The 16022-nt window shown below is 35.5% G+C and overlaps 1 protein-coding gene across 1 annotated transcript in view; it reads left to right on the top strand.

Annotated features, from left to right (window-relative positions):
* Nucleotides 1-7693, top strand: part of calcrla (calcitonin receptor-like a) — a 31180-nt gene extending 23487 nt beyond the window's left edge. The window contains exons 4-13 of the mRNA XM_066687338.1: nt 1020-1130; nt 1502-1614; nt 2204-2295; nt 2506-2632; nt 4333-4486; nt 4689-4749; nt 5283-5349; nt 5741-5959; nt 6458-6499; nt 6978-7693. Coding sequence (XP_066543435.1) covers nt 1020-1130; nt 1502-1614; nt 2204-2295; nt 2506-2632; nt 4333-4486; nt 4689-4749; nt 5283-5349; nt 5741-5959; nt 6458-6499; nt 6978-7196 — 1205 coding nt within the window. The 3' untranslated portion in view covers nt 7197-7693. The remainder of the gene's footprint in view (nt 1-1019; nt 1131-1501; nt 1615-2203; nt 2296-2505; nt 2633-4332; nt 4487-4688; nt 4750-5282; nt 5350-5740; nt 5960-6457; nt 6500-6977) is intronic.
* The last annotated feature ends 8329 nt before the right edge of the window (nt 7694-16022 follow it).

Below are 16022 nucleotides of genomic sequence, written 5' to 3' on the forward strand. Positions count from 1 at the left end.
GGCCACTTCTGACCACACTTCTCCGGACAGTAGATGGGTGTACCAGGGTCCCACTATTTTCTGTCAATTCTGAGCTGATGGCACTGCTGGACATCTTCCGATTGCGAAGGGAAGTAAGCATGATGTGTCTTTCATCTGCTGCAGTAAGTTTCCTTGGCCGACCACTGTGTCTACGGTCCTCAAGGTTGCCTGTTTTTTGTGCTTCTTCAAAAGAGCTTGGCCAGCACATCTGGAAACCCCTGTTTGCCTTGAAATGTCTGCCTGGGAGAGACCTTGCTGATGCAGTATAACTACCTTGTGTCTTGTTGCTGTGCTCAGTCTTGCCATGGTGTATGACTTTTGACAGTAAACTGTCTTCAGCAGCCTCACCTTGTTAGCTGAGTTTGGCTGTTCCTCACCCAGTTTTATTCTTCCTACACAACTATTTCTGTTTCAGTTAATGATTGTGTTTCAACCTACATATAATTGATGATCATTAGCACCTGTTTGGTATAACTGTTTAATCATACACCTGACTACATGCCTACAAAATCCCTGACTTTGTGAAAGTGTACCTAGAAGAATTGATGCCAAGGCAAAGGCAAAGGGTTGTCACACCAAATATGGATTTGATTTAGATTTTTCTTCTGTTCAATAATTTTGCATTTAGTTAATTGATAAATATAATTTATTAACATGTCTATTTTTGAAAGCATTCTTACTTTTTTCACACCTGCCTAAAATGTTTGCACAGTACTATATGAGGCTGCTGTCAGGGATTACATTTTTATTTGATGCAAGCCTTTCTTTTCCAGTACAACAGCAGCAAAAGCTCTAACAAAGCAGGGATCTCTTTGAAAGTTAATAGATATCCTTGCAAATAGAAAAGCACATATTTAAAATGCAGTCTGCTTTTAAGGAATCAGGGCAGTTCTGATGAATTGGTGATCATCTCTGGAAACTGGTGAGGGAGACAGATGCATTTGGAGAGAAGTGATGGTTTTGCATGGTTCACCTAATGCTTTGTGTTGCTATTACAGGTCCTAAATGTAACAGCACATGGGACGGGTGGCTGTGCTGGGATGACACTGAAGCAGGCGTCATTTCACAGCAGCATTGCCCTGATTACTTTCAAGATTTTGATCCTTCAGGTGTGTTTCCTGTACTGTGTGTCCAAAAGACCCAAAGTTATCATCAATGTACTTATTAATACTTTTTTTTATTTAAATAAATATGCACATTCACAGCCTTTAAAAATAGAAATATGTATACTTCCTAAACTCAACTTTAGAACCAAAGGATCAGAGAGTATATTGCATACTTATCTATATAAATCACTGGTTGCCTAGATACCAATGAGGTTATATTTGGCTGGTCACTAGAGAAGTGAACATAAGATCCAAAATAGTGGATGACTGAAATTCTGCTCCAAATAAAGATGCTAAATTTACATTTATTTTCATAAGAAATATCATAGCACATTTTTCACAAGACCAATGGACATTGTTTTTTTCCAATTTAGAAATGGCAACAAAAATCTGCACTGACAACGGGGACTGGTTTTTGCATCCAGAAAGCAACAGGACATGGACGAACTACACAAAGTGTAATGAACGCACCAATGAGGGAATGAAGGTTTGTCAGCTTTTACAGTATAATTACCAATTGCTTTATAAGGTATCATTTGTGTTAATGAAAATGAATACTGAGGTGTAACAGGAGTAACAGAATCAGTGGTGTAACCTTCGTCTCAGACGGGGGTTGGGGGTGGTCATGCTGCCGAGTTGTTGAATGGGGTGTTGCCGTGTTGTTGAGCAGGGGACTACTGGCGGCTTCTCCAGTGGGGAGGGACATGACAAAGACTGGGGGGGACGGGGAAGATATCACCCATACACCTCATAAATAAAGTCTATGATTGATCGCATCTTTCATAAAGCGGACCATTTGACACATTTCAGAAAGTGGACATGTCCCCACAAATTACACCACCCTGCCACTGGTAATGTAGTTTACCTGAATTTAACCCTTCAGAAGCTTTAAGTCTGAATGATCATACCCACCTAGTATTGAATGGTTTAAAGACAAACATATGTTGATTATAACCAACTATAAGCAACTACTATTATAATATTTGTTCTGTCAATGACTTCAAGATAAGGCTGAATTTAATTGCTTTTTCATTGCAACGTAAATATTTGTTTTCAATTTCTATCTTCTCCTGCAGACGGCAATGAATTTATACTATTTGGCCCTAATAGGCCATGGCCTGTCATTAACATCATTGTTTATTTCACTGGGGATATTCTTTCATTTCAAGTAAGTGTTTAAAAACAACTTTAACTTTAATAGTTCATATAATATATATAATACTATATAATAACATAATAATAACAATAATAGTATACTAATATTATACTATAATAATAATAAAAAACAACTATTTCAAAATCAAATGGTGTATTTTATGCTCATTGATGAAATGATCCCAGCTGTAGAACTGTAATATGACTTTTCTTTTTTCACTAGAAGTTTGAGTTGCCAAAGGATAACTCTACACAAGAACCTCTTCTTTTCCTTCGTTTTAAACTCAGTGATCACCATCATTTGGTTGACAGCAGTGGCTAACAACCAGGAGTTAGTGGCAAGAAACCCTGTGAGTAAATGACATTTAATTGCATCAAACAAAAATCAGTCACTGTAAACCTAAAGCCTAGATTACTGCAATACTTTGACATACCTGCTAATAGAAAACCACAAACCTGTACAGCTTTATTTTTTTTGTCAGATGCATCCTTCTTCTTTAAATAAATATAACCATTTGTAGATGGCCAATGTTTTATTTTTAATCTGGCCCTATGTTAATAAATTATAAAGATTAGAATAAAATCATTGCCAGTCATGTTGTAGAAATGTTAGATTTTTAACATATTTAATTTTCCTAAGAAACTTAATCTTGTGTGTTAATCATACTTACCAGCATTTACCCTTTGATTGTTTGATTATAGAAGTGTGATTATATATATATATATATATATACACTCACCTAAAGGATTATTAGGAACACCTGTTCAATTTCTCATTAATGCAATTATCTAACCAACCAATCACATGGCAGTTGCTTCAATGCATTTAGGGGTGTGGTCCTGGTCAAGACAATCTCCTGAACTCCAAACTGAATGTCTGAATGGGAAAGAAAGGTGATTTAAGCAATTTTGAGCGTGGCATGGTTGTTGGTGCCAGACGGGCCGGTCTGAGTATTTCACAATCTGCTCAGTTACTGGGATTTTCACGCACAACCATTTCTAGGGTTTACAAAGAATGGTGTGAAAAGGGAAAAACATCCAGTATGCGGCAGTCCTGTGGGCTAAAATGCCTTGTTGATGCTAGAGGTCAGAGGAGAATGGGCCGACTGATTCAAGCTGATAGAAGAGCAACTTTGACTGAAATAACCACTCGTTACAACCGAGGTATGCAGCAAAGCATTTGTGAAGCCACAACACGTACAACCTTGAGGCGGATGGGCTACAACAGCAGAAGACCCCACCGGGTACCACTCATCTCCACTACAAATAGGAAAAAGAGGCTACAATTTGCACAAGCTCACCAAAATTGGACAGTTGAAGACTGGAAAAATGTTGCCTGGTCTGATGAGTCTCGATTTCTGTTGAGACATTCAGATGGTAGAGTCAGAATTTGGCATAAACAGAATGAGAACATGGATCCATCATGCCTTGTTACCACTGTGCAGGCTGGTGGTGGTGGTGTAATGGTGTGGGGGATGTTTTCTTGGCACACTTTAGGCCCCTTAGTGCCAATTGGGCATCGTTTAAATGCCACGGCCTACCTGAGCATTGTTTCTGATCATGTCCATCCCTTTATGACCACCATGTACCCATCCTCTGATGGCTACTTCCAGCAGGATAATGCACCATGTCACAAAGGTCGAATCATTTCAAATTGGTTTCTTGAATATGACAATGAGTTCACTGTACTAAACTGGCTCCCACAGTCATTGGATCTCAACCCAATAGAGCATCTTTGGGATGTGGTGGAACGGGAGCTTCGTGCCCTGGATGTGCATCCCACAAATCTCCATCAACTGCAAGATGCTATCCTATCAATATGGGCCAACATTTCTAAAGAATGCTTTCAGCACCTTGTTGAATCAATGCCACGTAGAATTAAGGTAGTTCTGAAGGCGAAAGGGGGTCAAACACAGTATTAGTATGGTGTTCCTAATAATCCTTTAGGTGAGTGTATATATAATGTGGGTTATTGATGAAAATGTGTTCTTGTTAATTACATAATTTAAATCTGAAGAAGCATCCTAATTTGAAAATATTGTCTATTTAGGCCAGCTGTAAAGTGTCCATGTTTATTCATCTGTATCTGTTCGGCTGCAACTACTTCTGGATGCTCTGTGAAGGAATATATCTCCACACTCTGATTGTTGTGGCAGTGTTTGCGGAGAAGCAGCACTTGATGTGGTATTATCTTCTGGGGTGGGGTAAGTCAAAAACTATATTGTTCACGATTGAAAAGACTGATGTGGTTTTAAAGTGAACATTTCAAGCTGAATAATTACCCAGGAATATGCAGTGTACACTGGGTATATAATATACATTTGAAAAGTATTTTATAAAACTGTAAACAAATATAATTTAAATAAAATGTATTCAAATTAATAGATTTTTGTTTGTTTTTCTCAGGATTTCCACTAATTCCTGCCTCGATACATGCAATAGCTCGCAGTTACTACTATAATGACAAGTAAGTAATTATTATTGTTAAGGGACTAACAAATCGCACATATTAATTTACAAATATAATAATAAAACACATCAAATATGTTCCTAAAACATCCTTGAAATTAAATCGAAATGTTTTAATGGAGTTAAAGAGTATAATGTTATGAATCCAAGCTCAGGACCCCTCAGTCAAAATCTATGGTAGGTATATATTTCATACAGTATGTGGAAAACATTAATCTCTCTGACGGTAACCCTATATTTTACCACCCATAAGTTAGGCATTGTTTGTGACTAACTCGCTTTTGCTAAGTTTATTTATAACAGACAAAATAATTATCCCCAAAATGAGGGCATATTGGCATTTGGGGAAAACATGAATTCCTAAATATAGTTTATTTGGTATCAATGTGGAACATACCATTTAACTCTGCATAAAAGTACCACTGGAAACTAGATTATTCAAATACAGTAGGCATGACATGCTCTACAAAGAGGACTTTCTAAATACCTGAAAACAACTCATATCAATGCTTTCTATTCTTAAACTTGCAGTTGCTGGATTAGTTCCAAAACAACTCTGCTTTACATTATCCACGGTCCCATCTGTGCGGCTCTGTTGGTAAGCTCCTAAGTCATGTTTTGAAAATACTTCCTCTAACTCTGATTGAGTGCACTGCTGACTTTGGGACTTGTGTTTGTGGAGTTTCAAAGCAGAACAAATTGAATTCTGCTGTGAATCCTTTCTGAAAGTTTCCCGCTTGGTTGATCAGGAACCTTGTTTCATTCTGTTTTGTTTATAAGAAACTAATCAATTCTGTTTTGCTTTTCTGCTGTAGGATTTGTTAAACCATTAGTTCATTTTTTCTTATTGGGGTTGGGGGGGGGGAGACATTTATTTTTTTCTTTGTCAATAGCACATCCCCACTCTAAAAGACCCAGTATAGTATTCTAACATTTACTTTAACACATACTTAGAGAGCTAATGTATATTTCTACTCTTTCAATTTTAGGTGAACCTGTTCTTCCTGCTGAATATTGTGCGTGTTCTCATCACCAAACTAAAAGTGACACACCAGGCTGAGTCCAGTCTGTATATGAAAGCTGTGAGAGCCACTCTTATTCTGGTTCCACTCCTGGGAATTCAGTATGTACTGTTTCCATATAGACCACAGGGGCGGGTCGCAACTGAAATCTATGACTATGTGATGCATATCATAATGCATTATCAGGTGAGTACTTTTGTATGGTGCTGCAAATGTGAATACCTAGGTATTAATGATTACATTGTTTACATGAAATATATTAAGAAAGGGAAAGTCTGTAACTTAAAAAAAATACATATCCAAAAGAAAAAACATTGAAAACATCTAAAGGTTAAGTACAAGTGAGCTGTTTAACTTAATTGTCTTAGTTTGGGTGGTGTATGGTTGTGGTTTTAAAAGTGGAACCTTTCTAACTTGGAAATCAGAACCTCTAAATCTGAAATTTAAATCTGAGTGTGAAACCCAGACATAAATAAACACAAGCTGCCTGTAGCGTAGAAAGTGAAACTCTATATGTATTGTAGAGTTTGTTACTCCTGAGAAGCTAAATCAACTAAATGGATTGAGACATCACAGGCCTGCAGAGCCAAGTGCCAAGATGCAAAAACCAATCAGAAAAGCTGATTTCAGTCTTGGGCTTCTTCAATGAGAATTAATATCTTTCCTCAAATTATTTATTTCTAGGGGCTGTTGGTGGCCACCATTTTCTGCTTCTTCAATGGAGAGGTAACGTTGTTCCATAAACTTGTATATTTTGTACCCAGACGTATTCTGTTAAGATTACTCAACTTGCATATGTCTTTCATACATATTGGAGGGTTATATTAGAGGGAGTCGGAGGGAAGGGCCAAGTGAGGGCCAGATGGGGCCTTTAAAAGAAAATGTAAAAAGATGAATGGATATATAAATGTTTACGTATTTCTGCCTCCTGTTATATGAGGCTTTTAAAAATGATATATAGGTGTTGGTTTGCCTCATAAAATATTTAAAGGCTTTTGCTGCTTTGGGTCAAATCAGGAGCTAAAGATACGGGTTAAGTTCTGAGACTCCACGTAGCAAGTTTAAATATTTCCTTTTCCACTCTTCCTGCTCAGCATGAACAATTTCAGCAGCGGCAGGAAGTACAGCAACATTTGAATGCAGAGGTAACTTGTAAAGTTCAGTTGTATAATGCTGACAAACTGCTTATTTCCATTTGATGTAGGTGCAAGCTGTGCTAAGAAGACACTGGAATCAGTACCGCATCCAGTTTGGAAGTAGCTTCACCCACTCAGATGCTCTGAGGTCTGCCTCCTACACAGTGTCTTCAATCGCAGACGTCCAGGGCTGCTACAACAATGACTGTAACACAGAACATTTAAACGGAAAAAGCTGCCATGATATCGAAACCACTGGTTTCAAATCTGAAAACCTTTATGCCTGAGAAGTGCCATTGACCACAGCAGTGCGGACTGATGGAGACCAGAGGGTCACTCACTTGGCAACCATGGAACACAGCCAACTCTGACTTTTCCCATTACAAACCACTTGAGCACAAAAAAAACTCAAAACTTTATTCCTATATACGTAGTCCGAACTGTGCCGTTACTTTCTTTAATTCAGAAGAAACAGACGCAGATATGGGGTTCTCTGAGGATCTTTCATTGCAATTTATAAAATATCAAAAGTATTGCAAGTTACTTCACTGCTTTTCTCTGCAAGGAAAAGGTAAATATTACTGTATCAGTCTTAATGCAAAGCACTGTACTCCTCTCATCAAACAAGGCATTAGGGTAACGGAATACGCAAGCAGTGATTCTAAATAAAATTACCCTTTTGTTATTTAATAGCACTGAATTTTGTGCCAAATGTGATAATAGCAACATGAAGTGCTCTGTGTGCCAAACTGTGGACTGCCCTTCACTACTTTGTTTGTGCTCTTCAACAAGAAACTTAAGACAGTTAACTGTGGACTTGAGGGAAAATGAGGCTGATGAAAGTGCTACCTTGTTGTTTGACTTGACTTGTTTAAAGCTCACCTGAACAACCCTGGAGGTCATCTGTATCAGTATTATTATATTTTCAGTTCATATTATGATGACGGTGATATTATTGTTTGGGTCATTTTTGGTTTCATTTTATTTCTTTTTTTTATTTTATTTTTATGGAAAAAGGGCCTGGACCAAATACAAAATTTGACCAACCCCACTAATCACAAATATGTCAAACAAATATCACCAAACATGTTTTATTATTGTAATTTGTGTTTGGCAGGTCAAAGTTTTAATTTGATCCTCTTCAAAATTGTACTTTTAAGTATATGTGTGTGTGTGTGTGTGTATGTGTGTATGTGTATATATGTATATGTGTGTGTATATATGTATATGTGTGTGTATATATATATATATATATATATATATATATATATATATATATATATATATATATGTGTGTGTGTATATATATATATATATATATATATATATATATATATATAGTATGTGTATATATATATGTATATGTATATATGATGTAATTTTAACTACACTGCATATACTTTTTAAAATGGTTATTTTATTATGTTTTTATTTTAATAATTCTGTAGATTTGAAACATCTGCAAAAACTCTGAAAGTAACATTCATTCAAATAATTGCTCTTTGTATATGGCAAGTGAATGGATCTTATAATGCTAGTATAGAAACTGCTTACAAAACATGAGAAAACATCAACCATTTTGTGTTTCAATACAATTGCAGTTTGTGAATTGATATCAAACAAGAACTGCATTAATCTAATTGCTTTAATTGTACTGAAGTCTGATAAACTGTGTCTTGGCAAATTTTATATCAATAAATCTAAGTGGATTTAACAGATATTCCCTGGCCAGGTGGTTTTATATAAACGTACATGGCCACAAAGTATCTAGAGAAGTGATTACCTCAGAAGAAAAGTAATATTTATCTTGTCTTAGAATATACTGTCAAATAAATTAAACTTTTGTGTAAACATCAATGTCCATCATATGAAATGACTGACAACATATATTGGTCTGCCCAAGCTGATATACTATGTGAAAGCAATTTATTTCATCACATTACAATTATATTTTTTAACGGTCACAAAATATTGCATTTAGATTATCTTACCATTACCATTACCATTGTTTCTCTTTTTGTGAAAATATGTCAACTTTTCATATGTGATCTATATCTCATATTGGCTTAATAGATTTTACTTCAACTAAATACTTGTAACCGTGAACTCTAATTATGTTTCAATATATTTCACCATATTATACACAGAAATCGAATAACTAAATTATATATTGTACTTTAATACAATATTGTAAGGTTTTCTGAACAGATCAAATGGATACAATTCTTTAAATTAGTCAGTTGTTTTTCAATATTTTATATTATTTTAAAGGTACCGACTAAATATATTCCTTATACACTGCTAGTCATTCAAACTAGGTATATTATTAAAAACAGGATCTGTTAAATATATGTGGTTTAAGTTTTTTTTATGAAAAATAAAAGGCATAAAGGAAGACATTGTTTAAAACCATGACACCGTTCAGACATCCAGGGCTGAAATCAGTGTACAGAATGTTCTTGACCGGCCAGGAAGCGAAATTACTGATTTAGTCATATGGTTTCAATGAAGTCTCTTGTGCCACTTTGTGTTTTGCACGTATTCGTGCTGTCTTGTAAAACATAATAAAAGTAGAGATTCCATAGCTTGCCAGAATCCAGCAAAGACTGTCTGACAAATTATCTACTGTCACACATAACTCTACACCTAGGGTGAAGATAATACTCCTAATTCATTCTAGCACTGCCTTAAAGTTATATCATCTTCCCGAGGAAATTAATCTTCGCACATTCCCTCAGGGGTTAGGTCAATTCCCTAACTGTGTTCTGATTTTCTTTTTCTATTTCTTATGTCTGGCACATGTATTTCTCTTGTTTCCGAAAACTGTATCATCTGAATTTATGTTTAAGCATTCAAGTTGTTTCATGTCCAAATGCTGGAAAGAAAGCAGATATTATAAATATGATTTTGTGTGTGTGTTCATATGTGTGTGGGTGTGTATATATATCTATATGTATATATACATGCACAAGTATTGGTCAAGTGTATTTATATGCTTATTGAATGTGATTGGAAGTGATTTTAAAATATGTATAGTTTTTATTTTCACTGTAATAATGAGAAAAGGATCTCCTGTTGGCTGCCAGTAAAAATGAAATCTACATGAATCTGGAAAGCTTTACTATACAGACATTTGGCAGAGCTTGTCTGTTGTGTTTTGTTTTTTTCCGAAGCAACTAGAATGTTACTGGGGAGGGACTTGAAGAACTGTTTATTTCCAAATAAAATAATATGATACAACAAAAAATATCATAAAATAGAATTCACATAAATAATACATGCAAATTACATCTTACCCTTTCCAGTCCAACAAAAATATGTTCACCGCTCACAAAAAGCCTAGTATTCACTCAATTTAAAAAATGAAGAACATAACAAAATGATATATAAACTCTGTTATGATGCAATTAACATATATATAATATATATACTTAAAATATTTAAAACATTTACAGCTCAGCACCACACAAATAAACCAAAACATAGTTTTATGTGTGTTTTAGGTGTACATCAAACCATTTCTTAACTCAAGCTGTGCAGAAGGTGTTTGCTGTTTATGCATGGCCGACGTGTCAGAACTGCAGGACAGTGTAGGGACTGAATTTTGAAATGTGTTGAGGCTTTCACACACAAGTGTGCTGTATGCTGACATTTAAGTGAACATTAACCTTAAATTGTATATTTTTTTCTTATTTAGTTGCTGTTTTATTTTCTTCTGAAGTCAGTGTCCATGTGTAACGACTGTACTGTATGTATCATTGGGAATCCTCTCTCTCTAGGGCTGTTATCTGCTGTATGAATGTAATTTGTACATCTTTCTCCAGATGTTAACATATTTTTGAGCAAAATCTGTTTTTCACTGAATGTGGGCATTGTTGCAATGATGTGTGTGTATATTATCATGCAATTATAGATCAATATAAACACAAACATGTTCATCTTATGCTGTCTCCTTCAATACCACATCAACATATGGTGACATAGTATAAAGATAGCAAAAAACAAGGGATGCCTTCTGCAATTAAGCATTCTTACATTCAAAAACCCACTGCATTTATTATTACTAATATGACTATAGACTCAGTGTATTATATGAGATTGGTATTTCTTTAAATCTATTTCAGTTCATTTGATTGACTATATAATTAGACTCTTAATATGATTTAAATAACATAGTAATGTGGGTGCCATTCTATTTCTTGTTTTTAATTTGCTACACTGATGCATGTTATATTTATTTGTTAATAAATATACTCACCTTAATATGAATGTGTTTCTGGTATCAACATATGGTTCTCGCAAAATGGCAAATTCCATACACTAAGATTAACCACATTACTGTCCACACTTTTCAGAAAGTAGCACACTCCAGTAAAGTAATAGTACACATATTTAATAATAAATAGAAAACACAGTTATGTTTTATCTAAATCTATTAATCATTTGTAAAACAGAAGCATATACACTACTTAATTTGCGCCTAGTTCAATATGTCCTTTCATGTCACATCAAGAAATGGTATTGTTTCTTAAAGCTACATAATATGAAGTACCAAACACACTCAAAAGATCATTAAAAGCAATAATGGAAACATTATCCCCATCAAAATTGATAAACAATAAAGGCAAATATTGAAGACAACTGTATTAGGCAAATTGCAATTTAAATAATGATTCAGTATTGACTGAAACCTGTAAACATACAAAACAATTGTTAAATTTGGGACTTCTGCCACAATAGAGTAAAATACTGCAAAATGTCCCTGTATATGTAGAATACAGTATGTGATAAGAATGTGGCATAACATTTCAAACCACAGCTGCACTCAACAAAGCAGAACTTCTCTCCTGGGGGCAGCAGCTATTTGATTATAAGAAATAATCAAAGTTTCACATATCTTTGTGAATACATAGTTATCTTTTGTGTTTGTCTTTCTGCTTTTTTTACATTTTATTCTGAAATGGCATGTCATGGCACTACAATGGGTGAACATAATCAGACAACCAAGATAATTAACATGATTAGCGTAACCATGTGTATATATATATATATATATACGCCCTGGTCAAGGGCATCCGCTAAGAAATAAATAATGATAATAATAATAATAATAATAATAATAATAATAACAATTATATATATCACCATGACCATCAGCCTACATCGATCCACTGCTGGATACAGGCCTCCCCAATGTTTCCACATGCTTTGATCTAGAGCTTTTTTTTTCATGTCAAGTGAAGTGTATGATTTAATTTTTAATCTTTTTTGTGGTCTTCTTCTAGGTATTTTTTCAATTATTGGCATCCATTCTATAGCTTCCTTTGTCCATCTTCTGATCTGTTCTCCTTGTGTCCAGCCCATTACCATTTTAACATTTTCACTCTTTCAATTATGTCACATATTTTGATTTGTTCTAAGATCCATTAATGTATTTTTCTATCTCTTTGTTTTATTCCAAGCATAAATAAATAAATAGGAATAAAAGTACTAGTAAATGTCCACCATAATCTCTCTTCTGAACAAGCATAGATTGGAGAAGGATTCCTGTTAAACTGGTAGTTATTTCTGCACAGTAATATTCAGTCAATAGTTTAATGATCCATCCCATTAAAGGATTAATAACCACATACAATTGCACCATTCTCTCCTTCCATCATACAGGCCATTGCTGGACAAGATACCGTATTATACTGTTGAAGTGTCTAACTTTACATTTGTTTGACCAAAAAATTGTGCAGTGTAAATTGTAATGTAAGAAGATTTAAATCAATGCAAGTGTCTTTTGGCTGTGAATCTGGACAGATGTCCAAGATTTTTTTTCCATTGAGAATCCCGATAAACTACAAATTGTAACTTAATCCTTAAAAAACATTTTTATTCTCAGTCTGAATAATAACAGAAATGACCTAGAATAACAGAATCTGCTTTGGAGTTGATCTATAATAATAACATTCAGAATAAAAGGTTTCCCTCATCTTAGGATCTTCTTGGTAATTGGTTTGGCCATACATATCAAAGTTGCTTCACACTGCAGTTAATACACCGATCAGCCATAACATTATGACCACTGACAGGTGAAGTGAATAACACTGATAATCTCGTTATCATGGCACCTGTCAGTGGGTGGGATATATTAGGCAGCAAGTGAACATTTTGTCCTCAAAGGTGATGTGTTAGAAGCAGGAAAAATGGGCAAGCATAAGGATCTGAGCGACTTTGACAAGGGCCAAATTGTGATGGCTAGACGACTGGGTCAGAGCATCTCCAAAACTGCAGCTCTTGTGGGGTGGTCCTGGTCTGCAGTGGTCAGTACCTATCAAAAGTGGTCCAAGGAAGGAAAAGCGGTGAACTGGCGACAGGGTCATGGGCGGCCAAGGCTCATTGATGCACGTGGGGAGTGAAGGCTGGCCCGTGTGGTCCGATCCAACAGACAAGCTACTGTAGCTCAAATTGCTGAAAAAGTTAATGCTGGTCTGCAGGATCTGCTGCTAACGTCTTGGTGTCAGATACCACAGCACACCTTCAGAGGTCTAGTGGAGTCCATGCCTTGACGGGTCAGGGCTGTTTTAACGGCAGAAGGGGGACCTACACAATATTAGGCAGGTGGTCATAATGTTATGGCTGATTGGTGTATGTATATTTTCTAGGGCTGTATTCGAAGGTTAATTTGGTCTCCAGACCTTCGGAGGTTCGTCAAGTGACAATCACATAAATGTTTCTTTCTCTTGATAACAGAAATTGACAGTGTTTGAATACTGTAGCATGCCACCGCGCACAATAAAGGGTTAATGGGTTGAAGGCGGTGCGGTGGGGAGGAGTGTAGGGAGAGGGCATACAGGTGAAGGGATGTGCAATAAGTCAGTGTTGGGATGTGCTCAGTCCCTGAGATCTGTGTGTGCTGCAGTAACAATAAATAAAATTATTTGTTGTTGGACCCGCAATGATGGGTTGGGTCTCCTCTTTGGAAACCCCCGCAAATGTTAAAATACTAAACCCTCATGGCAGATGCCCCACATAGCCTATCTAAATTAAAACATTAGATTTGTATACTGCTCATACCTTAAATAAACGTTGATGGAGTAACAAAATTAATTAAATGAAAATCCCCTGAATTTCCATTGTCATTTCAGCAGACATTGGACCATATTAAATTTAAACAATGTATTTTGAAACTATACGATTACACTGATTATTAACTTTTGGTAGTTAACCTCATTTTACTGTTACCTGGAAGCAACATTTGGCCAAGTTGCCTAAAACATATGTGACAGTATACCACTGGGTACTGCCCATATGCCAGGTTACATCCATCACTCACTACGAAACCTGCCTTTGTAATTCTCAGAGGCTCTCAAGAGTTGTCTTCAGAGACGGGTTCCAGTATGGGTATCTGGTGGGAGCATCAATATCAATGTTTTGAGGACAGGAGGCTCTGTATTTGCAAAAAAACATCAAATCATAATTCAGGCTGTGTTTTAGCTTGGGGTTAAAGTTGTCATGGAAACTATGGTTTAAAATAATGTCTACAATACGGGTCCTTGATGGAAAAGGTAACTGCACAAAACGGTAACTGAAAACCTATTCTAAATAAATGTTTTTTATACTTGTATTACTAAATGATTCTGTGGTGTTCTGTGGTATGGGATATTTTCCCTTAACACTTCTGTGATACTGAATATGAAATACCTGGTCACAAGCTACAGCTCTAAATTAATGAAACATAGAAAATGGAACTTAATAAAGTTTTCTGAAGCCAGAAGAATCAGAGAATAATTAGAGAGTGAAGAGCTCGAAAGGCCAAACATTGCTAAACAATATGCAACTCACTTTCAGCAGGCTTGGATCACATGTCCAGGCAACCAGACTAATAATCCACCTGTTCCAATCATTATAGTATGTTAACACCATCTGTTGGCGCCACTCTAGATAACTATTGATTTTGTTTATATTGGCTGGGGAAGATAGATCAAATTTGGACTGGTCTGACACTGGTCAATTTAATGGAAGACTGACTCTAAATCCAACGTTCCTCTTAGTCATGAATGTGTTTATGCATCAGGGCTGGAATTTATGGATTTTTGGCACTAGCTAGCCGAACACAAATATTACTAGCTAAAAATATTTTCAGCTCATGGTGACAAAGCTACGTAAAGTAAATCAATAAATATACACTAGTGTGTTTGTTAAAGAAAGGTTTAATGAAAAAATATGTTTTGAAATCCTTCAATTTAAATGTATCTGTACCAATTTGAAATGGCTTGGGTTTTGGTATAGCTGATTGTGTGCTCTACACACAGAACACCACATAACTTTCCCATCATATCATAGAAAATCCTCCCTTTATTTTTGCCAAGATGCATAGAAATTCCTGGTCCCTTTTTGTGCATCACAATTTAGTTGACTCGAGTAGTGGTGGCCAATACCAACAGACCAATACTAATTGTATGCACGATACTCGATACTGCCAGGATACCACCAAAAAAGAAACCTTAAGCAGAATAGTAATAAAACAAATTGAGTAATTCTGAAATACATTTACTCCATTAAAACAACGAATCATACCATGTTTTACCATTTTGTTTTTTCAAGAAATAGTCAAAAAGTCAACATGTCAACATCTTTTTGTAGGTTGCAAAAGCCATAATATTCTTATGCTGATACATCAATTGAGAAAGCAAACTGCACCATATACAATTAAGTGAACTAAAATAAATAAATTATATAAAGTATATAATAAAGTAAATAATTACGTAAAAAATAATAGTCCGCAAATTCACAAATAATAAATGAGGGGTTTAGGTGGATTTTAATACTTTCCATATTTTGCATTCCAACTGCATATACTTAAACCAAATACTATTTCTTTAGTGTTTCTGTCCTACAACTCCTAGTGGTACTATAAAACCCCATTCACACTGAAACAATTGCCGGCATACTCTATTTCAGTATGTAGTGTATGCATCTCAGTATGTAGTGTATGCATCTCAGTATAATGTATGTACCACGGGGTTGAATTATGTCCCTAAGGCCTAACGGCGTCTCATACTGGGTCCACTGAAAAACACACGATCTGGTCACAGCACGAAAACTCACCCAGGTTTTCAATCAAA

Source organism: Amia ocellicauda, chromosome 16 (genome assembly GCF_036373705.1).
Source record: "Amia ocellicauda isolate fAmiCal2 chromosome 16, fAmiCal2.hap1, whole genome shotgun sequence".
NCBI classification, from domain to species: domain Eukaryota; kingdom Metazoa; phylum Chordata; class Actinopteri; order Amiiformes; family Amiidae; genus Amia; species Amia ocellicauda.